Source organism: Phaseolus vulgaris, chromosome 4 (assembly GCF_051622355.1).
Source record: "Phaseolus vulgaris cultivar YP4 chromosome 4, ASM5162235v1, whole genome shotgun sequence".
Lineage (NCBI taxonomy): Eukaryota > Viridiplantae > Streptophyta > Magnoliopsida > Fabales > Fabaceae > Phaseolus > Phaseolus vulgaris.
This window is the reverse complement of record NC_143501.1, coordinates 48,390,956-48,415,709: the sequence shown is the minus strand read 5'-3', so window position 1 is coordinate 48,415,709 and position 24,754 is coordinate 48,390,956. Positions and strand designations below refer to the sequence as shown.

Sequence of the window (24,754 nt, the reverse complement as noted above, 5' to 3'; positions counted from 1 at the left end):
CTTAAAAGAAAGAATACATAACTTAAACAATAAGTGATAAATATAATAAATGATGCATGTAAAATAAAAATAAAAACAAGAAAAATGAGTTTTAAATTATGATTTTTAATTAATCAAATCGTAATTAATTATTTTTTATCTTTAAAATTAGTTTTTATTTAATAATTTTTTTTATAGTTTATTAAAAAAAATTGCACTCTAATCTGCCCAAATCATGTGATCATTTAATTCATTTTTAACTTTGTTATACAACATGTTGAGGAACAAAAGTGTACTTTTCTAATGATCATGTACTTAAGAAATCATATATAAGAAACAAAATATGATGGAAAGATGAACATAACATTGATTTGAATGTGTATTAGGAAGTAGCTTTGTTTCTGATACCATGGTTGTTTAAATTAGAGAAGACAAGGTCCCTTTATCTTATATATAATATGATATATTATAAGGGAAAAGAACAAAAGGCTTAATCAGTGGTTAGAATGAAAACCCCCAAAGTCTATATCTTACACAACAAGTCTTGTAGGTTGCCTGTTTTATAGACAATCACTCCAAACATTATTCCTTCAATTCAGCAGAATTACTTTGTGATTGCAGTCACTTTCCTCTAATCAACCCTTTTCTTTACTCATTTTCTAGAGTGAAACATCTTTTACAATTCCAATTTCTCACAGATTTCTCTTGCTCCTTTGCTTCTACTCTCCAACAGTAACACAAAATCTTCTCTGATCTTCCAACTCACACACAATCTTTCCACTCCATGAAACTTGAATAAATGTTGATGATTAGCCCTTTCTTTTTGCATCTCTCTATATCTGAAAGACTGTGGAAAAGGGTCCTTTCTGTTCCTTGTTTTCTGAACTTCTGAATCAAAAGCAACCTCATTTTCAGTCCTTAAAGCCATATTGTTTTTCTGTGCATGTTGTTTTGTTTGCATCTTTTTGTGTGTGTGTGTGAGGAATCTGTTGTGTTGTGATGTGCTCAGAAACAAGTCCACCCCGTCTCTCTTTCTCCCATGATCTCTCTGAACTACAAGTTTTACCAATGAAACAAGATATTTCTTGTAGAGACACATTGTTGCATGACTCAAATTCAGATTTTGAGTTCAGCACTAGCACCACCAGCCTCCACTTTGAATCATCTTCAGCAGATGAACTTTTCTCCAATGGGGTGATCCTTCCAATTCAGATGCAAGACAAGACCACAGCTAGAAAACTCACTCACCATGTGGAACATTCTCACACAAAACTCCCTCCTCGCCCATGTGTTGACAAAGTGAAGAAAGAAACCATTAGAGAACTCATAGATGTGGCTCCTGATCATGAGAAGAAGCCTCTTTCCAAGTCTTTTTGGGGATTCAATAGAAGCAAGAGTCTGAATCGTGATACAAAGAAGAACATGGTATGCTCTATACCTCTTCTGTCAAGAAGCAACTCAACAGGTTCAGTGCCGAATCCAAAGAGAGTGAGTTCAAACAAGCATAAATCATCATCATCATCATATTCATATTCTGCCTTAAATATGTATCCTATGCAAAAATCTGCTTCAGGGAAGGGTTATGGAGGGTATTATCCCAATGGCCTTAGGATTAACCCTGTCTTGAATGTACCAACTCCTTGTGTTTCAAAGGGAAGTGCAAATCTCTTCAGTTTGGGTTCATTTTTACGAGTTGGTAAGGTTAAGAAGAGCAAGAAGTGATTTGTTCTATCATCACCATCATCATCATGTCATGAAATCATCCTGGTTTATTCTATTATCATAATCATTGTTTGCTATGATCAGACTAAGAAATTGAGAATTAATAAAAGGCTAATGTAATCAATGAAGTTGATGAAGCTATATGAAGATAATGATTAATTATTAGTATTGTAAATTTAAATAATATTGTAACAGATCATGGGTCTTCTGAATGCCATGGCCATGCAGATAAAAGGTCTCCAGCTTGCAGACATAAACAATGGGAATCCATCTTAGTGTTTTGTCCAATTTTGTTTTCTTATGTGATTCCTCCCAATATTTTTTATAAAATCTTTCATTATTACTTGACATCTAAGTTAGAGTCACACATCAAATAAGAACTATCATCGTTCATCACACGAAAAAAATATTATTAAAAAAACAATACAAACAAAATATGAGAGATTAGATAATAATCTATATGTTAAAAAAATGATATAAATATGGAACCTTTAGCCTTTAGGGGTTTATTCAGACAAACACTGGTTTTTATTTGAGTAATATTTCCTCATCCATTTAACTAACATTTTGTCTCTAATTGCAAATGTATGACAACTAAGGTGACAGTTTCATGGGAAAACAAACAAGTCATTGATGAAACCTTGTGGAAAATTTGGTTTTTGAATTGGTTTTTTCCCTCAACTCACCTAATCATGGACCATCCTACTCCTTTTGTTTATCTAACAAGTCCCATTTTGTCTTAGAGTTGATGTATTTCACATGGAAATATGGTGAACCCTTCATGTTTTATGTATTGAACAATAAGAAAGTACTTTGATTCCATTTGGGGAGGTTTCATCAGTTATCTAGTAGTTGAACTTCCAATGAATTTTGTTTCACATTACAAAGCTTAAAGTAAAATAACTAATGATTAAGTTTCACAAATGCACTCTCATAATTCCTGGTGGTTTACACACTGCTTTAGAAATCATATATATTTACTTTTACAAGTCAAAAAACTTCTATTCATTTACTTTTCTTTTTCCATAATGTGTGGGGTTTGGATTCCCAAAATAATTACCAACATCAATTAATTTGGACCTTTGTAATGAATTTTTAGTTTTTTGGTGGGTACATTTGTAAAGGAAATTGAAGTCAACGGATTGAGGCATTCATGATTATATTAGGTAGTAATAAACAAAGTGAATTATTAGGATAATAGATATTAAATATATGTTGGGAATATTTTAATTTGAGTTAGTTAATTTGTAGAAATTTTTGTTATGTTTGAAATTTTAGAATGAAAATTATTAATTAGAAAGCAATTTTTGAGAAAAAAAATATTAGCTTTTATATTAACTAAATTAGATAATAAAAAAATTATTATTTTTAAATTAATTTTTATTATTGATAAATAGTTTCTAAATTGGTATCTAATTAGCTACTAAGTTTTAGTTATCAATTATTTAGATTTTAAAATTAGTATCTAAAACTTTGGTATTTAATTAGATATCAATTTAAAAATCATTTATCAATAATATAAACTAATTTAGATACCAATAATTTTTTTAATTTCTAAAATAGTATCTAATGTTGTCAATATAACAACTAGTTATTTTTTGTCTTTAATATTGGTTTCTATTTAATAATTTTCTTGTAGTGGATATGGTTAAGATAAAATAAAGTTTTGATATTGTATTTTCAAAATTGTTATTTCCTATTACATAGATCGTTTTTGTAAGTGTTAATCACTCCATCAACTAATTGAGTTATTTTATTTGGTTACATTTGTATTCTAGATAATATATATTACTCTTCTAAAAATAGCCAGAATGAAATTCAGTTTTAACTCTTTTTAAGGTTGGAAAAGATTAATGAATTGTGAAATTACTCTTTTTCAGTTTTAGCATCAATGTCCTCTGACAATTTTCAATTCTTATACTAATTCAATTGGGTAGATGTTGACATTAAGTTAGAAAATCAATAAGGATTGTTCATAGATATTAGGAAATTCACTTTAAGAATCAAAGTTAGATACAAAAACAATGATTACAAGACGATTCTAGGATTGCTTCAAATTTGAAATTGGTTTTCTTTATCCTCCTTAACTTAACTTTTTAAGGTTCATCTTAATTTAAAATTGGTAATTTCGATACCTCCTAAACTCTATCAAACTCATTTCTAAAATAATTAAATGTTAATTTTAGTGATTTAATAATTGAATTGAAAGCTTTTATGAAGCAAGTTTATCAGTTAAATTATTTTATCATAGAAGATTTTCAACATAAATAATTAGTGATTGTGTGATAAAACATGTGCATGCAGTACGGAAATATCTGCATTCCAAATTTTCTCCATTATTATTGAAGGTTTGTTTTTAATTAATTTCAAAGTTCTGTTAGTTTTTTTTTTTTTCAGATTGGTGTCTTGATAATTTAGTTTACATGTTTTCAATTAAAAACAAGTGATTTATTTTTGGTTGAATAATTTTTTTTTTACTGTGATTTGTTTGGACAATCGTGGACTACATGTCCAAGATGTATAAAGGGTTGAATCATCCTTAGAATGATTCATTTTTATTTTTTTTCTTGCGATAAAAAAAATCTTAACATTGGAGATCTTAGCTTATTGAAGCAGATTCACGCAGTGACTACAGAAAGATTAGGCTCAATAAATTTTACCACCAACACCATTCGAAATTCTGCTAAGAGAATATCGAACTTGCTCTGTGATGAATGAACAAAAAACCTGATGTCTCCAACATTTGAGCAAAAATGGAAGATTTACTACAACAAACCAAAAGAACTTTTCACTATTTTAATGAGTAATTATGGATTACATAAACAATTGACAAGTGAGAAACTGTTTTATACAGGATAACAAAATTCTTACAATTTAGTGGTGAAAAGAAGTTGATTCATACAATCTGCCAGCTACAACATTCAGACAACTACAACTGATGGCAAAATTCCAAAATTTCATGACTATTGAGTTAAACCTTTCATTTACACAGATGATTTGGAATTTGCCATTATTTATGTCACAACACATGGGAAGTCAGCGAGCAAAAATATTTGGATCATCCATTCAGAATCAGAACAGAACCATGTTTAGCCAGCCCCTGCAGAACACGGCCATTTACTCATGAATTCCAGTTGAAGAACAAATTGAAATTCATGTCTGCAGTTCCACTGATAGTGAAAAGAAGAACTATCACCAAAATTTACCTCATTCAGGAACATCTGTCACTTTGTATGACTCTGCACTGACCTCAGCCAGCCATAAGCCAGGAAAAAGTGTCTGCAATAAATTGAACCACAAAAACAACATAAGTAACACAAATTCACAACACTGAAACAAAATTAAAAAAATCAACTAATATACACTTTCATCTAATCACAAACATTATGGTAAGTTTGCTGACTATTACAACTTGTGACTTCCTTAAAACTCAGGCTTTCTCCATTATCTTTAATCACAGATTGACATGAATGTGGTGGTAATGGTAAGTGTTTCCAACCAGCCCTCAACCAGACAAGTCACAGATTCATGACATCAAAACAAGGCCATAACATGTGTCCTTCCAAGGACCCCATTCTGCCTTGGACATAGTCACACATCCTTTATGCATGCTAACTATCTTGCTGCGTGGGCCCGTGATTTGCAGTAACTGCTAACTGTTTTTAACAGTTTTTCCTGCACATTCACCATGTATAACACCTTCTGGTTTGCATCTAACATTCATTCTCACTCTTTTCTAGCAGTTTTTGATCTGTATTCAGCATTGTACATAAGGCATCCCATACCCAAAATCCTTCTTTTCAACTTCTTTCACTGACTTCCATAATAAATAGCTAAATACCTTAAAAGTCAGGTTTTTTATACTGTTATCCATTTAAACAGAACACCAAGTATGGTAAATTTGTTCTCTTTAAAATTACCTTAAAAGTCCTGAACGATTTCTAATTGGTTTGTTTAACAACAGCATAAAAGTTCTCGAAATGAAAATGCATGACATGCCAATTAAGCTAAGAAAAACCAACAAAACATGAGAACCTTAAAACAAGATATCATTTCATGGATCACACAATCCAACCTCCAAATTGTTGCTAGTTAGTTACTTGAATCAACTCACATTCAATTGCCTCTGCACAATCCTGGGCCTCTTCCTGGGCCTTCTGGGGGGCCTAGTTCCAACCAAGGCCCAGAAATCCTGCTCCACATCCTCTTTAGAGAGGGAAACAGAAAACTTAACTCTCTCATTCCCCGTCACCACCATCTTCTTCTTCTCCTTCACCGGCGGCAAAGAACAACACCCCACATCGAAAAACCGTCGCTCCTCTTCGTTCTGTGGTGCCTTGCACGCAGCTCTTCTCGTCCTCAAATTCCAAGGCATCATGGCATTGGTGGCCACGCCACTAGCTTCTTCTCTGAGTCCCCCCAAGAAAACGGCGTCGCCGTCGTTCATTTTGCGCTTGTTGGTGACTCGAGCGACGTCGTTCTGAGGCGCGTCGAATCTCGAGGATCGGCGATCGAGGTCGGCGTTGACGCAGCGAAGTAACCGTTGGGTGCCCCATTTCAAACAGGGCAACGAGAAGTTGTGCAGTGGCTTCGATCTTTCGGGTCCCGTGGCCATCGACGAAACGATGATCACACTGAAGAAAAAACTGAACTTTTCGATTCCTCGTTGAGTTTTTCTTCTTGGTGTGTACCTGTGTGTCTGTGAAGTTTTATGGGTTCTTTTTTTTCTGTGTGGTGTGTTTCAAGCTGTTTTTTTGGGCTTGAAGGAAAGAATGAATGATGGGGTTGAATTTGAATTGAATTTGCAGAGAGAATGAAGGTTTGAATGATTTGAGAATTGAGAATTGAAGATGGAGAATGAGTTGATTTGTTTGTTGTGTTATGTATGCATTATTATGATTACGAATATGAAAGGGTGAACGAATGACAGAGACAGACACAACAGAGACACGAGAGAGAGAGAGAGAGAGAGAAAGGTTCAGACCAGATTAAGATTAACATTAAGATTAACGTTGCATAAACTAAATATTTTATTTCCAATTTTTTTAAGGACGTGGATTAATAAATAGATGGACTTCGTTATAATTTATGAAAGTGCATATCAATGATATTGAACTTGTGTTTTTATATAAATATTTTATTAGTTTAATCAACATAAACTATTAGTATAAAGGTTTTAATACTCAACTGATGAGAAATTACCTTTTTGTGTCTTTTATGATGATTGAATTAACTATATATATTAGAATTTGTAAATGAATGATGGAATAAAAAAATAAAATGGAAATATTATATTATTCATTCATATTTTTACTCTTAATATTGCAATCTGTATATAATATTTGTTATCATTTTGATTTCCTTACAACTATTTTTAGCGGTGTTTGAAAAATGTAACAGGTATCTTTAGCAAAGATTAATTGAAAAGTTAGCAAAAGTGATTAAATTAACTTATTAAATAATAAATGTCTAGAAAGATAATCTATTCAAGTGAATTATAAGTATAAAGTAATGTGATAAATATGCTTATATAATATGTTTTTAATATTAGTTTTAATTTTGTTTTACATATTTCGGGATAATGTTAGTTTTAGATTTTGCGCTTGTGCATTTTTTTCATATAAAGATTAATTATTTTAATTATATTTTTTATCAAAATATTTCTATTTCAGCTTAAAATAAAATAAAAAATCACTTAAGACATCGACACTTTCTTTATGTTGATTAATATGATAGTATATTGCTATCTAGTGTAAAAAAGGTAAAGTAGTAAATGTTTTAAAGGTGGAATTAAAATAAAATATAAAAAGTTATGAATTAAAGTATTAATGGTTCAAAAAAATCTACAAGCTATTAAAAATTTTTTTTTTTACTAAATACTTCTGATATGATTAAACACGAGCTTTTCAAACTAAAGAAAACTAGGAATTAATTGAAAACGCTAGCCTAAACTACCTTTTTTTAAATGAATTAATATTCTTTTAGAAATTGGCTGTCTATGTAACTGGTATTAAAAAAATGCATGCTTTTAATTAACAGGGCGACACTTTTATTTTTCATGGTGATTTAGACAGAAAAGAAACAGAAGATAAATTGAAAAACAAAGACTTTTCTGAGTCCGACATGCTCCTAAATGGTGTATTTAGACTTCGACTGAGATACATATCGATGGTGTATCCATTTTGAATACTCGGATTAGACTTCGACATATGAAGAATCCAATTCAAAAATATTTATTAAATTTTTGATATTTTTAACACACCGTTCCAACACAATTTAAAATAAAATACATTAAAAAAATACATTAATTTTTAATATGTTTATAAAATAAGAAACAAATATTTTTGAAACAAAAATAAAAAAACATTTTTAAAAATAAAAAATAAAATATATTTATACACATAAATTTTTATTATATAATATATGGATATCTTATATCCTAGAGAAATTATACATAGGACAGGTTCAGAGTAGATGCTAAGGTTTCGCTTGGTAGTTGACACGAAAGAAGTTTAGTATATTTTATGATTGGGTGGTTTGAAAAGGATATGCAAACTGCTATTCAAAATAATGGCCGTTACAAGTGTGCAAAAGTAATAATATAACATGTTACACGCGATGACTACACTGAGATTTCAATTCCTTCTCTGGTTCGCCCATCACTATCTAAATTGATAGAGTCACCACAGTTGTGCTCAAAATGATATGGTGTTGTTTATTAAGCCCGCCCCATAAAATCATATGGTATATATCGTCACATTAAAAAAAATAAAAAAATCTAACAGAATCTGACATGACTCAATTACTCTAGCTTCACTCAGGGTGTGTAAGAAACGCTAGTGCGCACTTAAATGAACTTTACCTAGAAATAGAAGAAGCAGAAAAGTGGAAAAGGTAAAGAATCCACAGCAAAAAGTTTGGCAGAATGCTTATCTATACATGACAACTATGGAATTGATTTGGTGCTTCTATCTATTTCCGGCTTACGAGAAGATAAGTTAACTCATGAGAGGCCTCCGTGCAAGTGTCTTGCATTGGTATAAAAGGGAATGTAACCAGTTTTCTGGTTGGGGGAAAATTGGATGGGCTATACAGATATTTACACACTCTGAACTTCCATGGTAAAAGATAAGCACGCTAAAGGCAGCTAGAATGTGTTGCCTCACTCTTGATTACCCGGGTATTGTATGAGCCACAAGATCCACATTTGTGATATAGCCAGTGGAAGCGTGAAGTGGCCTTTCGGTCACAGTCATGGCAGAGAATATCCTGCACCGGAATTGTGAAAATGAGTAAAAAAAACATGTAGAGAACTCACCACAATAGCTTTTGAGAGGGAATTTAAGGGGCCAGTAATATAGCATGGACCAAATAAATATTTAAGGAGAGACAGAGACAGAAGTAATACCTGATAGCGGTCCCGGTACTCTTCAGGAAGCTCCTCAGCGGCCAATAAAGCATCAAGCATACCAAAGTAAACCTGGGTAGGTAAGAAACAGCTTAGTATTGCATGCGATGAAATTTTAAGCACTTCACTTTTCAATACACATGGCTTTTGACTTAATATTTATATCTCAATACCCCACCAAGAATAGAAGTGGACCCACAACAAATGGTTCACAAAGCCCTCGCTCGATCACAACTTAAACAGTGAGATAAGACAAAAATTAACTTTCTATAGTTACCTCTTTAGTTAATCATACCGCAAAGACTACAAGGTATTGAGATTTAACAGAGCATTGTAATTATAATTTCTTTTCAATAAATCTTTTAATCAAGTGCCAATGGGATAGTAGTTACATATACACTCTTCAATTATCTCAAATTCCTAATAGCGTGTCAACACATTCATAAAATGAAATTGTTCAGGAGCAATAAATGTATAGAACTATATGTATATCAACAAAACAACTTTGCAGTATTCGACTTCATAGTAAATATAAAAAAAATATTCTTACCGCCATATCTCCCAATGATTTGCTGCAGATTGGACACGTGTAGTGACTACAAGTGTATGCCTAACATTTTACAACAAAGTATAAGAATGAATCCAAAACCTTCTTTCAGACTACTTCATTTGAAGAAGAGACAAGAGAAATGATTCAAATGCAGATTTTCTCAGTTTTGTTTTTCCTTTCAAGCCTGCCATTACATACCTGAAAGCAAGATGAATGCATGTAATGCCCACATGGTAAAGCTCTCACTGTTGCGCTTGATGTGAACAAGTCATCACAGCAAATTGGGCAGTTCATTTCTAAACCTTTCTCCAGGCACTTATGAGAGGCTGATTTTATCCCCAGGCAACAATTGCACTTCATACAATGAAAATAATCAATTCCAAGCCCTTGTCCAACACGGCATATATTGCAAAATGGGCAGTGATAAACATTCCTGAAAAAGAATGATGCAAGGTTTACAACCAAAAAGGTACAACAAAAGTTAAAATTAATAAACTACCAAAGTTGACAGGTTATTAATTAATTAATTAGATCGTACAGGATATCTGTTTCCAAGTGTTTCTTGCTAAGATAATCATATAACATTAAACCTACCAAGAAAATAGAGAACTATCAACAGAAGAAAATGAATGTAACAACTTCCCAATCTCTCAATACATATGTTAAAGAATACATATTTTTCAAACCTGTTAGAACATTCTCCATCTCTTTCCAAAAGAGATGATTTTGCTACTCTAAGTGTATGGATCTGGCCTTGCATTACTTCAACCATTTAATAAGTCCTCAATGTTTTGTATATCTTCTTTGTAACATGCATAACTTTTTAAGTGTAGCTATGATAGAATGATGGATTGGAACTACCGATAGCCCATAAGTACAAAGTTGTTATTCTATGTCCTAATGCAATTAACTGTGAGACTCAAGGTACCTTGGCCCATGCCATAGATCTCAAAGACATCCATTGCAATCACTGAGACAAATAAGGGCATATTAAGACACTGATGTTCTGGAGCATAATATTTTTAGATAGGCAAATGTTGTATATGATAGTTATTGTTAGCGGGGGAACATAAATAAGAAAAGAAGTATGTTGGGAAATATTAATATAAGTTCAACCAAGAGAAGGATTAACGATTAACCAAGATTCTGTCAACTTCAGAAAGTAAGTTCCAAGTATTAGCCCATTAATAGGCAAGTATATAAAGACAGTAAGAAGGAAAAAGCAGTCAAGGAGCTCATAGTTCACATGACAGCTAGAATGATAATTACAGTGGTGTGCTTTTGATATCATGGATTCTGTTCTGGCCCTGATCCCTTTCTTAGGCCTATAACTAAGGCCTCTTTCTGTAACCAAAAAACAAAAGAAAACAACAGTTTTCTACTAAATCTATTGATTTCTAAAGAACCAAAAAGTACCTTTCATCATCAAAGAATTTGCAAATGTTGCAATAGTACTTTGCCATTGTAAGTCCATCACATGAAGGAGATATGCATACAGACCCAACAGGCTGTATAGTAAGGCACCGCATACACATCATTTCCATTGTTGCTTTTCTGCAATCATTAAACAGATATTAAGAAATACATTCCATTACTAAATATTAAGAAGTCCTGTGAAAAATATACCTATCCATTGAGTGGTCGCTTGCATTGTCATGACAAAATCTGCAAGTAAATAACTTGCCACAACAAGCAGCTCGAAGCTTGCAATTTCGCTTATAGTGCTCACAACCAAATATTTGTTTCTCTGGGTCCCGAAAAGATGGTGAGCATCCTTCTATTTGTTTACTGGATGATTCCCCAGATGGAGCCTTAGGTAACTTCTGTTGGGCAGCTATCCAGCGACTACAGTAAATAAATAGCTAATCAACAAAAGCTTGAAGAAGACAATATGTAAACTGCTATGAAATGAACATGCAATTTATTATGTTGTAATTATATGAAACAAGGGAATTAGGATAATTGGAACAAACCTTGTCATTAGATTCTGCACAAGATATGCCTTTCTCCTTGGATCAAGAGTTGAGTCACGATAGACCTTCCGGATTTCTGACTCAAGTTCATTCTGATTCATCCGGAAAATGTCTTTCCAACCTGGCTTGAACATCTGATCATTCAGGTTCAAGCTTTCCTGATAATCACCACCTAGAACAAAACTATAACATGTTATACTTTACATATTCCTTCTGCAATTTCCATGAGATTATAAAAGAAACTCAGAATAAAAACCTCTTTGAGAAGTGCTACGCTCAGAAGCTTCTGCCTGTGTTGTAGATACAGGACTTTCTTTCAAGCATTCATTTAGCCATTCATTGAACATGGTGTTTTTGGTTGCCTGTTTCCATGTGTCCATCATTTTGCTCTGTTCATCCTGTGTAAGCGCAGAAGTTACCCATGGTAACATTGATTGGAGAACTTCAGCACCTGTAGTTCCAATTATCCGGCCAACTATCTTATCTTGTTCTTCCACAGTGAAATGCTTTCCAAACAGTGGCCAGAGCTCAAGCTCTTCTCTAAAAATGTGTTGATCCAGGGTTACTCTAATAGATTTGCACATCCCTTGAAGCTTAGTTGCAAGCTCGTTGTACTTTTTGATATTATCCCTATCATTGGCATCAGGAATTGCAAAACTATTTTCACTTAAATCTGCTGACATAGGGGTTCTCACCAAGACTTCATGAAGGACAGAAAGTTCAGAAAGAACACAGGAAATATCTTCAAATAATTTTTCCTCCTGCTTATGATCCAGGGTATAAGAGTGGCTGACATTATGAAGTGCCTCTTTGGATTCGAGTGCAGGAAATACTATATCATCTTCAGCATTACTATGAGCTCTATATAAACCCCACAAAAGCCGGAATCTTCCACTAAATTGCCGAATAATTGTTTCATCACCATCAGAAAGCTTTCCAGATTCAATGTCTAAATACTCCAAGTCTTTGCGTATGGCTTTATGGAATTTAAATATGGTATCTATTGGTCTTTCTGTAGAGCCAACATCACTTGAGCTGTTGTCAGTTTCCCATATGAAAAGACTAGAATTAATGGACGGGGCAGAAGCAGTGAAGGACAAAGAGCGTAAGGACTTGGTTGTAGTGAGTGAACCCAGCCCCAAATTGTTCCTGCTGACTCCTAAAGCTGGCACACAACAAGACCGCGAACTACAACATTGTTTCTGAGTACTTTCACTTTCTGAAATTTCAAAGACATCTTCATTGTGCACCTGCTGTATGTTTTGCTTGACTGATCTTTGTTGGGTCCCATCTGATTCAGCTAATATTGAGCAATCTCTATCAGACAATGCAGAAGCAGGACAGGAAGATTGAACAATATTTTCTTCAATATCAGTAATTCGCTGGGCAGGACAGCAGCCTGACACACTAGAAGACAAACACAGACCATCTTTACGAGCCGTGCAAGCCCAACCACAGAAAAGTGTGACTAGAGCAGTATCTATTGATGGAGCTGGAAAAAATTGAAAAATAGTCAAATATAGAAGACAACTAAATATCTTAAAAATATATTTTCTTTCAGAAAGAAGCAAAATACCTGCCAATTGCATGTTTTTCAAAAACATCTGTGCTTCATCTTCAGTTAATGAACTAGTCAACCATGGCAGGACACGCTCAATCAACTTCAATGGCATCATGCATAAGCTTTGATAGAGAAGTTCACGTTGCCTTTTGAAGCTAAAGTGCTTCCGTGCAAGAGGAAGAACCTACAGAAATGAGGAATTAGGCACATGGAAAAAATACATTAAAAAGTAGCTTGAAAAGGCTATTATTTTGGGAAATGCTTCCTATATATGCCCAACTTTGGATTAAGAAGTAGAGAACTCCCCTTCCTGAGTCATACATTTCCATCAAACTAACAACAATAACAATAATAATTAGGTAATACAACAAACGCTCATAGTTATCAACCTTTGATGAGCTACGATTTAACTTCTGCAAATAGGACAAAAATTCCCCCCCAAGCAACTTACTAATCATCCTATTGTAATACTAACACATACGCATCTCGCTTGAGGAGCTCTTGAGAAAAATTATTTCATCACAAACGAAGAATTACCTGAACTTCTTCATTATGGAAATGCCTCTGTATTGTTTCCAATATATGATCAGCATGTGAACACAATGTTGAATAAAATTCAGTTTCTGAACTAGATGTTGCTCCTTCACTTTGAATACTTTCAATTAAAGAACGGAAGTCATTAAATTGGCTTTCTTCTTCAGCATGCTCTTTACTGAAAGAAAACTTTCCATCTACTGCTGGAAAAATAACCTTGTCCTCAGCAATACTGCATCCATATAAATAAACAATTAACATTCCTTGTACATTCTAAGTCTACATAAAGAATGAAGTATAGAGGATATCATTTAAGAATGTAGCATACCTTTGGTTTGACAGTCATTCTGACACTCTATATACTATAGTAGATCATAAGATCCTCTTGTAAATATTACTACAACTACATTCCATGACACCTTATTTCTTACCCATTCATTATAGTGGTCACAGACTTCTAACCAGACAAATAATGCAGTATAGAGGATAACTTTCAGATAGCACCACAAATTAATCTTTTATGATAATTGTTTGGTCAATCACATTAAAAATTACTCCAACCATATTCAATGACACCTTATTTCTTACCCATTCATTGTAGTTGTCATGTACTTCTAGCACTACATAAGAAATGTAGCACAAAAGATAGATTTTAAGATAGTTATCACACATGTATCTTTTATGACAATTGTTTTGTCAATCAAACATGCTACGTCACAAGAGTTCCTCTGATAGAAAAATACTATGCTGCATTCCATGAAAGTTTGTTGACAACTGTTATTCACTTCTTTAAGATGGACATTTTCCTTTTCTTATTCATTTAGTATTACTAATAATCTCATAAAAGCTAGTCCAGATACTTAGGATATACATACACAGACTAACTTCTGCAAGTGAAGTGGTTGTTCACACAATTTGAACCTGGAAGTGTAAAAAATAATTAAAATAATTAAAATGATACCTGTGAAATATGCAAACTTCAGCAATGAATTGCAACCTTTCATTGAAAGCTGACAGGTTAGTAAAATCTCCAGAGAGTTGTATCTTTCTGGTCTGTGCTGCTATCTCATTTAACTCTTTCTTTATCGCATTATGCCAGAACAATATTTCATCTATAGGATGTGTTGTCATGGTATCAGAAACATCTACGATACACGTAGAATATTTCCTTTTCCCAGTTGCTGTGGGCTCACATGCACATTTTATTTTCCCATTCTGATGGGTTGAAGGATTACGACTACATCGCACCTGAGAATGATCTACACAATTTTCAACTGTGTTGTTAGCACGACTTCTCCCTTCCATCCAGGTGAAAATAACCTTCAATAAGCAAGAATTTAATCAGATACATTACCATGAAAATCAAATGTACAAAAATCTTGTTCAATGCATAATGTAGCATTGAGAAGAAAAGAACAAGATGTAAAACAGTACACAAAACTACACCTTTTGAAGAAGCTTTTCCTCTGGAACTATCTTACTTAAGCACTTCCGCAAATCCTGAGATTCATCAGGTGATATAGATGTTGAGAGCCACGGAAGAAATTTTGTCATCATATTCACAGGAATACTACAGAGAAACTGCCAAACTAAAGAGGCCTGTTCCTCAAGGGAGAACTTCTCAAGAAGCAGTGGAAATACCTGATATCATCCAACGAGCAAAAATATCATATAAATCACTACTGCAACAAGATTTTCAGCCATTTAAATGAAGGGTGTGACTGTGAACCATTTATGATATTGGTTTGTAAACTTCCTTAAGATCGACAGTCAGACATGAACATATCTAAGCATGCTTGTTTGAATCTTCTAGTTGATAACCTCATACACATGCACAAATTTTAAAATTTTATCATGAACATTCACAAATCTGCATGCATGTTTTTCTCCTAAATGGTATTTCCATGTCAACAAATAAAACAAAGTAATGAAATATAGTCTGAATTCTGTCAAATGACAGGCACTTTTTTTTTTCTAGACAGAAGATATGAAGTTATTAAAGTCGTAAACTGTGTAATCCAATCACAGCAATGAACGTCATAGAAGCAAAATCTGTTATTGCTAACATTAGAGACAGCATCTGATAAGTCTATTGTTGCCAGAAAATTTATACTAATGAATGATTACCAATTTTTAATTATTATTAACTAGCTTAAGACCTCATGGTTGGGTTAAGAGTAATAACCAGAATATTTAACCCATCAAGTAAGCAAAAGTATGCATAAAATAGGGAAAATATAATTGTTATAGCTACAGCACTTAGGATTCGGCGCCTACCCTGAAATAACCAAATAGTAAATAATAGGCCTTTTAGTTTGTATGGAGGAAAAAACAAAGTCCATCTTTCTGATATCTTAAACGTTGCCTTTATCTCTTAATCAGAGTTCAAGTGGAAATCAAGGAAAGAATTATTCATCAAACTTATACCTGCTCCTCCTCCTTAGCCATGTGTTGACTAACTGATGTCTGCAGAGCTCCTGTGCAGGATGCTAACTCCTTTGGGAAACTTTCAACATTATGGATGGAAGAGTTTAACAGCTCAAATAGATGTTCAAAAATTTCACTTTCACCCTGGTGTTCAAGGGAATATGTTTGTGCTACATTCTTTACCCGTATATCTAGAGCTGGGAAAATCACCTACAATCGAGAACAGATTTTCCTCAGAATGTTTGAACACAGCAGAAAAGCAGCAAATATTAATCAATATTAATAGAAAAATGGTACTGGTTTGAGAAAAGGATTCCTCGTGGGAAACATGTAGCATACAGCCTTAAAATCACAAAAAGGCAGCCATTGGACTCTATCAAGAAGTCTATAGGATGTTCTGAAAAAGGTAAATCAAACACAGTCCACAGCATCTTCGTCCAAATATTTTTTAAAAATATAGTAAATCCGTGCAACAGGTGTGACCAAACATTTTAGTCACCTAGCCCAGTCATTTCACATCCACCACACTAGAATGGAATTAATTTATGTGCTGCTAGCTGATCACTACTGGGTAACGACAATTATTAACCGTCATATAAAAGCTCAATTCAGTCATGAATCAGAATACATTTAGTGACAGCCGCATAGTTCAACCCCCACCGCCGTTAACTGCATAATCACTATACATAGCTCAACAACCATAGCGACATGGACGGTTGAACTGATTTACGATCTTTGTAGAGGATAAAGAAAAAGCAAAGGCGTTGGGAATCATATTCGGATTCCATAATCTACATACAATTATACATCTAGTTCATGTTTTTAAAATCAAAATGCGGAAAAAAGTAACGAGAATAACAAAAAGACTATATATAATTATACGTTTGCACTGAAACTTAAATTAAAGCTATCAAACATCAACCATCATTTTCAACACTATTCACGGAGACAAACTCGATTATTCAATCGAACAAGGAACGAAAACAATCAAATTAAGAACAAAAAGTAAGGAATAACAACGGTTCCGAAACTTGCACCTCATCCTCAGCATTGGAGTGGTGTTTGTACATCGATCTGAGGAACTGGTAGCGTTGGAAGAGGGGCTGGATGTCGGAGCAGTTTCCGGTGGCGAACGCCATCGCCAATCGGTGCAGCGCGTCGAGCTCGTTCCGAATCGCCTTATGGAAGAACGAGAATATCAGAATTGGCGATTCCGACAGCGACCGGCCGAAGCCGCCGCCGCCATTGGCGGAGGAATCCACCTTGCTCACCGGATTCGACAGCACCGCCACTCCGCCGCCGCCGTCCATGTGCTGCAGTCCCGTCAGCGGCGTCGCCATCCGCTTCTAATTTTTTCTCCTCCGTCGGTAAATTTTCTCGCGGCTCAAAAATTTTCCGGGAAGGTCCTCTCTCCCTAGGTCTTCAGGGCGCGTCGGTTCGCGAGATTTGTTAGTTGGAAATGGAGTGTGCGCGTGAGCGCGTGCGCGAGGGAGAGAGAGAGGTGGGTTATCTTGATTGCAGGAGTTAAGAGTAACGTTCTTTTCGTGTCGTTGCTGTTTCGTTCTATTCTAACTTCTCAGCGGAGAAGAAGGGGTTGTTTGGTTAGTGCGATAAGATTAAAAAACCTGCGAGGTTGGTGTATTCTGACTGACTGAGGTATATCATCATGTTTATATACTTCAGTCATCGCCACGTGGCTACAAAGTGCCACGTAGGATGCTGATGTCAAACGAGGGTTACGAGTCACGACGAGAGTATTTTGGATTGCTTCTTCGTCTTTGCATTTTCTTCTTACTTCGTCGTACCTCTTACTATATTTTATTATTTCTTTTAGCTTTGATGTCATCTATGTTTTTCTATTCTAATTTATTAAATTTAAATATTCCCTTTTTTCTTAAAAACTTAATTAGAATGAGCTCTTTTTTATTTATTTTTCTTTAAAAATATATTGCATTTGCTATTTCTGCAATGAATATGAGGCTTTTTAGACCTTGTGTTTCTGAAAATGCGATTTAGTAAGTTTTTTTCATTTACTTGAAAAATGTGAGACTCTATTTTTCTCTAACCAAAAATAACTTTTACAGCGATAAAAATATCACGATTTCAATTATTTATTGGAATCATAATTTTTCTTCTTAAATAAAGTGATGGTTGAAAGGGTTTTGAAGATTGATGAATGATAGAAAGTGGGAAGAGGATGAGTATACGAGAGTTAGTGTAATAATAATGAGAAAGTGTTGTATCCTATGTAGCACAGATACAGTACGGATATGGACACTGATACGATACGGATATAGACACGAAGATATGTATAATCTCTAAAATGTAAGATTCAGGGACACGAATCTATATATTATATAATTTTAAATTATATAAATTAAAAATAAATATTTATGTGAGTATGTTCCAGATTCTTTTGGGAGCAGGAAGATATTTTTCATTACTGGTTCAAAAGAATTTATTCCTTATTTTTTATAATCATAATAAAAATTTATACAATAAATTTGAGTTTTTAGAAAATAATTGTATTTATACATTTTAAAATTGTGTTAGAACCGTGCTGAAATTTTAAAAAATCCAACAAATATTCTTTGAATTGAACAATTCAGCGATAAGTATCCTACCGATACATGTGTCGGATACAGATACAGATACGTCATTTAAGAGAAGTGTCTGAACCTCATAGGTTGTATTCAGGGTTGAAAACATGAGGCTAGAAGAAGCTTTAGACGTGGAATGTTATTTGTTTTTAGTGTTTCGTATTTGTACTATAGTTTTGTGATTCAAATTTTACATTTAGTTGTCTCTAGTGTAAAATTATTAGAATAATTTATTTAATTTATAAAATTGGTTTAATTTGAAAAGTTATTTTTTTTTATGAGGAAATAGTTATATTATATGTTAGTTTGGGGAGAAAGGGAAAGGTGAAAGAGTTGGCATAGGATAAGAAAGGCACAAGGGAGGCACGAGGAGAGTGTGTGGCGAGGATTAGTTGGCACTTGATAGCCCCATGCTTGTGCAAGCTTATGCCTGTCTTGGCTTTGCACAACACATTCCTCCACCATCCAATCCTTCTTCATTCCTTTCACAATCTCTTCATTTATTAACCTTTTTTCTTATCCCTTTCTACTAATATGTCAAACCAATCACACCATTTTCCATTAACCTATCCATTTACCACCTAAAACATTTAAATACTTCGTACAAATATTAATTAATATTATCTCAATCTTTTAAATAATAATACAATAATAATAAATAAATAAAAAGTATTTCATAAATCAGAGGATTATAATTAACAAGATAAAATAAAGGTTTAATTGGCTCGTTTCACTTTTATGATTTTTAGTTACTATCCTTGATTTTTTTTTTCCCTTGCGTATATATTTCTTTTATTTTTTGCTGCAAAAATTAAAACACAATAAGTTTATATATAGGAACAAGAGCTCAAAGTTATATATAAGAAACTATATTGACATGTTTCCAAGTATAGAAATTAAAAAGAAACTTTTTGTTTAATTATATAAATAGTAATTAATTATAGGTTTAGATACTTTTTAGTATGTTAAAAATAAGGAGTTTTGGTTTTGATTTCTATAGAAAAAATATTTATTACTTATTCTAGTAAAATTTGAAATAATTGGTTTTGATTATTGTTAAAGGTGTGAATTTTTGTTTTAATCACTGTGTGATTTTTTGTCACTTAACGCTTCATACATATAAACAATAACTAGTGATATATAATACTAAAAAGGAAAAAGTAATAATTTTTAGATTTAAATAATAAAATTAGAGACTAAAATCAAAACTCACTATTTTTTCAAACACTAAAAAATATTTAAATGTTAAATCTTTAAATAAAATAACTCATTATTCAAATGTAACGTGAAAGGTCATTTGATAAGCTATAGTAAACTACTGATTTTGTTGTTTATCTCATACTATATATACAGATAATATACACACGGAGTTCCTTCTTACATTATTATTATTATTATTATTATTGAACACAAACACATGTACATCTATTTTTCTATATAAAATTATACTTAAAAAATATTAGAATAATCATTAAAATAAAAAATCATATTAAAACTATAAAAAAATATTTTGTATTAACTTTTATAATACTACAAATTAATTACATAGCACTTAAAGGATAGTTACTATTTACTATAAATAATTTTCTTACAAATAATAAAATCAATAAAATAAATTGTGATCATAAAAGTCAAATAGGTAAGAGAATATATAAAAAGGGTTAAAAAAATATTCCTTCATTATTAATAATTATAGGTAATCTTTATACCAGTAATAAAATTAAAATGGGTAACGTGTAAAAAACGGTTAAATAATGAAAACATCCTTATTAATGATATATTATTATTATTATTATTATTATTATTATTATTATTATTATTAAAGTTTAGACGTCCTATACTTGTAATAAAAAAAATTAAAATAAATCTTTATTAATAGTTTTTTATCATAAATATTATAAGAGATTTAGAATTTAGACTAAAAATAAAAATTAATTTTACATTATATTATATGAAGATGGATGAAAAGCATATTTTAACCTTTATTATTATTATTAAAAGTATATCCATAGTGTCTCAGGGTTTTCACTCAATGATAAGTAGCTAAGTCATCTAACAATACTAGTCTCAGTCAATTTTTTAATCATTTCCTTAAACATACCTAATATGCTATACAGTGTAACACATTTTTCTTCAATTATAATACCTTCTAGAAACATTATTAACATTAAACAAACATTATCTGAAGGTAAACACAGCTTAATCTATCAAACAAATGTGCATAACCAACAAGTTAAGGGTAGCTTCCAAGTAAAAAAATAATCGAGTTCATCCTAATCAAATTTATTCTTAAACAAACATAAAACATAATTCAAAACAAGTTCAAATCCAGAAAATTATTTCGTTTAATCAAATTATTAAGTTTTTAATTTACTTTACTTTATTTAAATCTGAGGAGTTCATGTCAGGTCAACTCATACAGTATTACTGTATATATTTTCTTCTGTGCTAAAATTTTATTAGAACTAAACAACTATAATATGCATATACAGTCAAGGATTCCTATTCCCCTATGTATTAAAAAAACAAATTATAGTAATAAAATATCAACTGTCATATTAATATAAAATTATGGGAATATCACTTTCATGATTAGTGTACTGGTTAGCTGAGTGAAAGACGAACAAAATATTAAAATTTAGAATAATATTGTATTAAATTTTAATAAATAGGTTTAGAATATTACAAATATACTTAGTAATAAGGTTTGAAAATGAAAAGTTTAATCAAGTTAAAGTCCAATAACAATCACGGTAAATAGGTGAATTGTTTTACTAAGTAGAATGATTTTATTGAGATTCCGACTTTATCATTGGAGTTCCTTGTAGATAAACACTCATCCGAGAGTTGACCCACATCTACATCTAGTAGTCGAAAAAAACGTCCAAACCCATATAACAGAGTCCAAGTTAACTAATTCAGTAACCGAAAGTCCAAATCAATAGCAAAAGATCGAGAAACCGAGAAGAGGAGAAACCGAGAAGAGGAGAAGAATGAATTAATTGTTTCTGAGATTCAATAAGAACAATAAAAATTTTTAATCTGATAATAAATTTTAAAACAAAAATATTAAACATAAAAAAATTACGTGGGTTGATTCTCTATAATTTTTATATCTAAGTTATAATTTAAAGCAATCCGTGAAACTCTATAAACACTTTGAAAAGTGTTTTGGTGATTAGTGGAACTCAAACTCACATTACATAGAATATGAGTCAGTAGTCACTTGAAATAATGGATTCTAAGGAAGTTGAGATGAATATATCCTTAACTTGAAAGACCAATTAATAATATTTCATCAGGTGACCTAACTTTAGAGAAAGTGGCCATAGGTATATAATCTAATGATATAAAATAAGTTACGAAATAACCAAAATCATTATTTAGTTATGAAAGTGAATAAATAAATAAATGGTGTGTTTATTTTATGAGTTTCAGGTGGGTCAGTGTGATTTAACCTCGATTTTGTAACCCAAAGTGAAACCATGAAACCTTTTTCTTCGTCAAATAATGATTCATGAATTTGGTGAGCACGATTCAAACGAAAGTGCTTTAAGTGCGCAACACAGATTCTGAACATGGTTTTTACAATCGTTGACCATTTACAACACAAGACACATCCTTTGCAAATTTGTCAAATGATCACTGTTTTCAATTCCAACACACATCATGGTCAATACACAAACTAAGTAAAGTCTCAGTTTACTATGCAAATAAGGGTAAAGTAGTTCAGCTACCAGTTAACGATTATTTATTTCATTATATTTATTTTTAGATGTATAATTATAATTTGTTGTTTTAGAAGACACATCGACTGAATTAAATAAGTCGTAATTAAATTTATATAAAAGATATAAACATTAACTTTAATGTAACATTTTCAACTCATATTTATTCGAAATTTATATAAAAATTTAAAAAAAACTACAAATCAAATATTTATCACTTACTCCATATTATGTCTTTAACTCTTATAAGAAAAACATATAAAAAATATGTTCTTACAATACCTCACATTTTTATGTTCTACTACTATCAATCTACTACTTTATAATGTCTTCTCATATCCCACAAATGAGTCTAAACTAAGAGGAACTTCTGCGTATTAGTTTGATAAATATAACAATTCAAGTTGTGCATAAAAGAAAATTATAAAGACATTACTTTCACAATATTTAATACACATAGACATTTTTTATTTTATATTTGTTCTAGACAGACCAATAAGAGACCTAAAGCCAGGACATTCAAGGTAGTTAAGAATAAATGTATTCTTAACCTAAATTGTGATATGTCTATCTGTGAAGTTTTTACCCAGTATATATGGAGTCAATCTTAACCATGTGTCAGCCGTTATGATTGGCTCCAAGCCCATAACCCAACATGCCCCCAGCCTTATGCGCAGGCAAGTAAGGTTATTGTTGGCTTAAAGTTGTGCTCAATCACCAGGTTGAGCTATACCCGCGATATTTAGATCTGCGTCTAGCCTTTAATGACAATGGGTCGACCCAGGCCCATGACTCAACAATATTGGATGTGGAAAAAATTATGTAAAAATTAGAATCAAATGTTTGAATTATAGGTTCGAGATTTACTTTGGACACCTCTTAAAATATAAGTGGTGCAATCATTCTTTTGAGTCGGTTTTGTAAGTTGAATTAGACTTTAAAAGTTCATTTCTTAGTATTATGGTATCAAAGTCTGAGTCCGTTGAATTCTATAATAGGGAGAATTTATTAAACTTATCAAATTATCTGTTATTAGATTGTTATCAAACTATACCCATAAATATACAGTATTACGTAAGAGTTGAAGAATTTCGACTTTGACATAAAAGATCTCACATATATTAAAAATAAAAACATTTTATAATATATATAAGTCGATGCATACCTCACCTTATATATGAATAATTTTTTATGATTGAGTTTGTTAAAATCCACCTCTTAATATCCTAACACACTCATTAACAATTTTGAATATTTATTCTACTCATCAACTAAGAATCATACAACTACTTATCTGATAAGATTTTTGAAAACTCCATAGGTGTAATCCACGTATGGACAAAAACAAGAACCGTACAGATAACTATTGACGCAATTCAACGCTTCTTTTTTCAACCTTTTGATGTTTGAATCAAGAAATGCAAATGCTGATGGTCTGAGATGTTTTCCATATCAAATTGTCTCTGCCTTCTGGATCTAACCACAAAGTTGCAACCCCTTTATGGATAACATGATTTATGATCCATGCACCCAAACAACTTAAGTCTTCTTCTCTCTCCAAATATGGAAGATGAATCCATTTTACACTTGCACTGAGTTCTGCTACATATTTTTTTGGTCTCTGATATACTTGTTGGTAATGTAGAGATATAACCCACTAAATATTTTCAACATTGTTCATATCTTCAACTACAGTTAGCAACCTTATAATGTGTTATAATGTGTCTCACACATATATAAAGCAATTCCGAATATGCTTTGTGGATTCTTTAGGATGAAAAATGTGTGCTTCTTTAGTGTGCTGAGTCTGACTACATAATCTCTTCAATATATATCACCTTCCTTTTTCTTCCACTTTCAGTCTTATTTTCCAAAGGGAAAGAAGCAGGAAATAAAGTATAACCAAAGAGCCTGTATTGGGCACACAAGGTGTAATTTGCTTTGCTATGGATGTATTTGGTTAAAAAGAAATAAATGAAAACAAAATTTATTTCAATTATTTTGATAATGTTATTTATTATATTTGTTTACTTATTAATTTAATTTTTTATTATTAAAATAGTAATAAAATATAATATATTTGTAATTGATTATGAAAACCTCAATAATTATGAGAAGTCACGATAATTAGTTATACTAAGCAACTATAAAGTATTTTATTTATTTATTGTATATACAACATAATTGGTTATATTGGGGTAATAAAAATATATGAATAAGTTTAATACATTTTAGATATTTCAATTTAATTTAGGTTCGATAATCAACTCAA

At 32.0% G+C, this 24,754-nt stretch overlaps 3 protein-coding genes across 5 annotated transcripts; 1 reads left to right on the top strand and 2 right to left on the bottom strand.

Moving 5' to 3' along the window:
• The first annotated feature begins 458 nt into the window (after positions 1-458).
• On the top strand, positions 459-1,866 carry LOC137838005 (uncharacterized). The gene has a single exon (XM_068647202.2). The coding sequence runs from the start codon at positions 979-981 to the stop codon at positions 1,699-1,701; it is 723 nt and encodes a 240-aa protein (XP_068503303.2). The 5' UTR covers positions 459-978; the 3' UTR covers positions 1,702-1,866.
• A 2,596-nt stretch (positions 1,867-4,462) lies between these two features.
• Positions 4,463-6,739, bottom strand: LOC137838002 (DUF1639 family protein, putative (DUF1639)). Its single transcript, XM_068647201.2, has 3 exons — positions 5,816-6,739; positions 4,908-4,980; positions 4,463-4,801 (listed from the first exon to the last, which is right to left on the bottom strand). The coding sequence occupies exons 1-2, from the start codon at positions 6,314-6,316 to the stop codon at positions 4,909-4,911; spliced, it is 573 nt and encodes a 190-aa protein (XP_068503302.1). The 5' UTR covers positions 6,317-6,739; the 3' UTR covers positions 4,463-4,801; position 4,908.
• Positions 6,740-8,390: 1,651 nt separating this feature from the next.
• On the bottom strand, positions 8,391-17,800 carry BTS (zinc finger protein-like protein). 3 transcript variants are annotated; one of them, XM_068647200.2, is made up of 14 exons: positions 17,192-17,800; positions 16,155-16,364; positions 15,174-15,368; positions 14,689-15,047; positions 13,731-13,959; positions 13,209-13,377; positions 11,889-13,124; positions 11,633-11,804; positions 11,286-11,504; positions 11,076-11,213; positions 9,858-10,092; positions 9,660-9,719; positions 9,110-9,181; positions 8,391-8,970 (listed from the first exon to the last, which is right to left on the bottom strand). In XM_068647200.2, the coding sequence occupies exons 1-14, from the start codon at positions 17,492-17,494 to the stop codon at positions 8,839-8,841; spliced, it is 3,729 nt and encodes a 1,242-aa protein (XP_068503301.2). In that variant the 5' UTR covers positions 17,495-17,800; the 3' UTR covers positions 8,391-8,838. The 3 variants fall into 3 exon arrangements, with proteins under 3 accessions (XP_068503301.2, XP_090157570.1, XP_068503300.2); XM_090301444.1 differs by having other exon boundaries at positions 14,725-15,047; positions 17,192-17,799; XM_068647199.2 differs by having other exon boundaries at positions 11,889-13,377; positions 17,192-17,799.
• Between the last annotated feature and the right edge of the window lie 6,954 nt (positions 17,801-24,754).

Coding starts and splice junctions, on each gene's coding strand:
- LOC137838005 (XM_068647202.2), top strand. CDS start 979: ATGTGCTCAGAAACAAGTCCACCCCGTCTCTCTTTCTCCCATGATCTC.
- LOC137838002 (XM_068647201.2), bottom strand. CDS start 6,316: ATGGCCACGGGACCCGAAAGATCGAAGCCACTGCACAACTTCTCGTTG. Junction 4,981..5,815: donor TTGTGCAGAGGCAATTGAAT/GTGAGTTGATTC, acceptor AATTTATTGCAG/ACACTTTTTCCTGGCTTATG.
- BTS (XM_068647199.2), bottom strand. CDS start 17,494: ATGGCGACGCCGCTGACGGGACTGCAGCACATGGACGGCGGCGGCGGA. Junction 11,805..11,888: donor GCGTAGCACTTCTCAAAGAG/GTTTTTATTCTG, acceptor GTTTTGTTCTAG/GTGGTGATTATCAGGAAAGC. Junction 8,971..9,109: donor AGTACCGGGACCGCTATCAG/GTATTACTTCTG, acceptor ATTCCGGTGCAG/GATATTCTCTGCCATGACTG.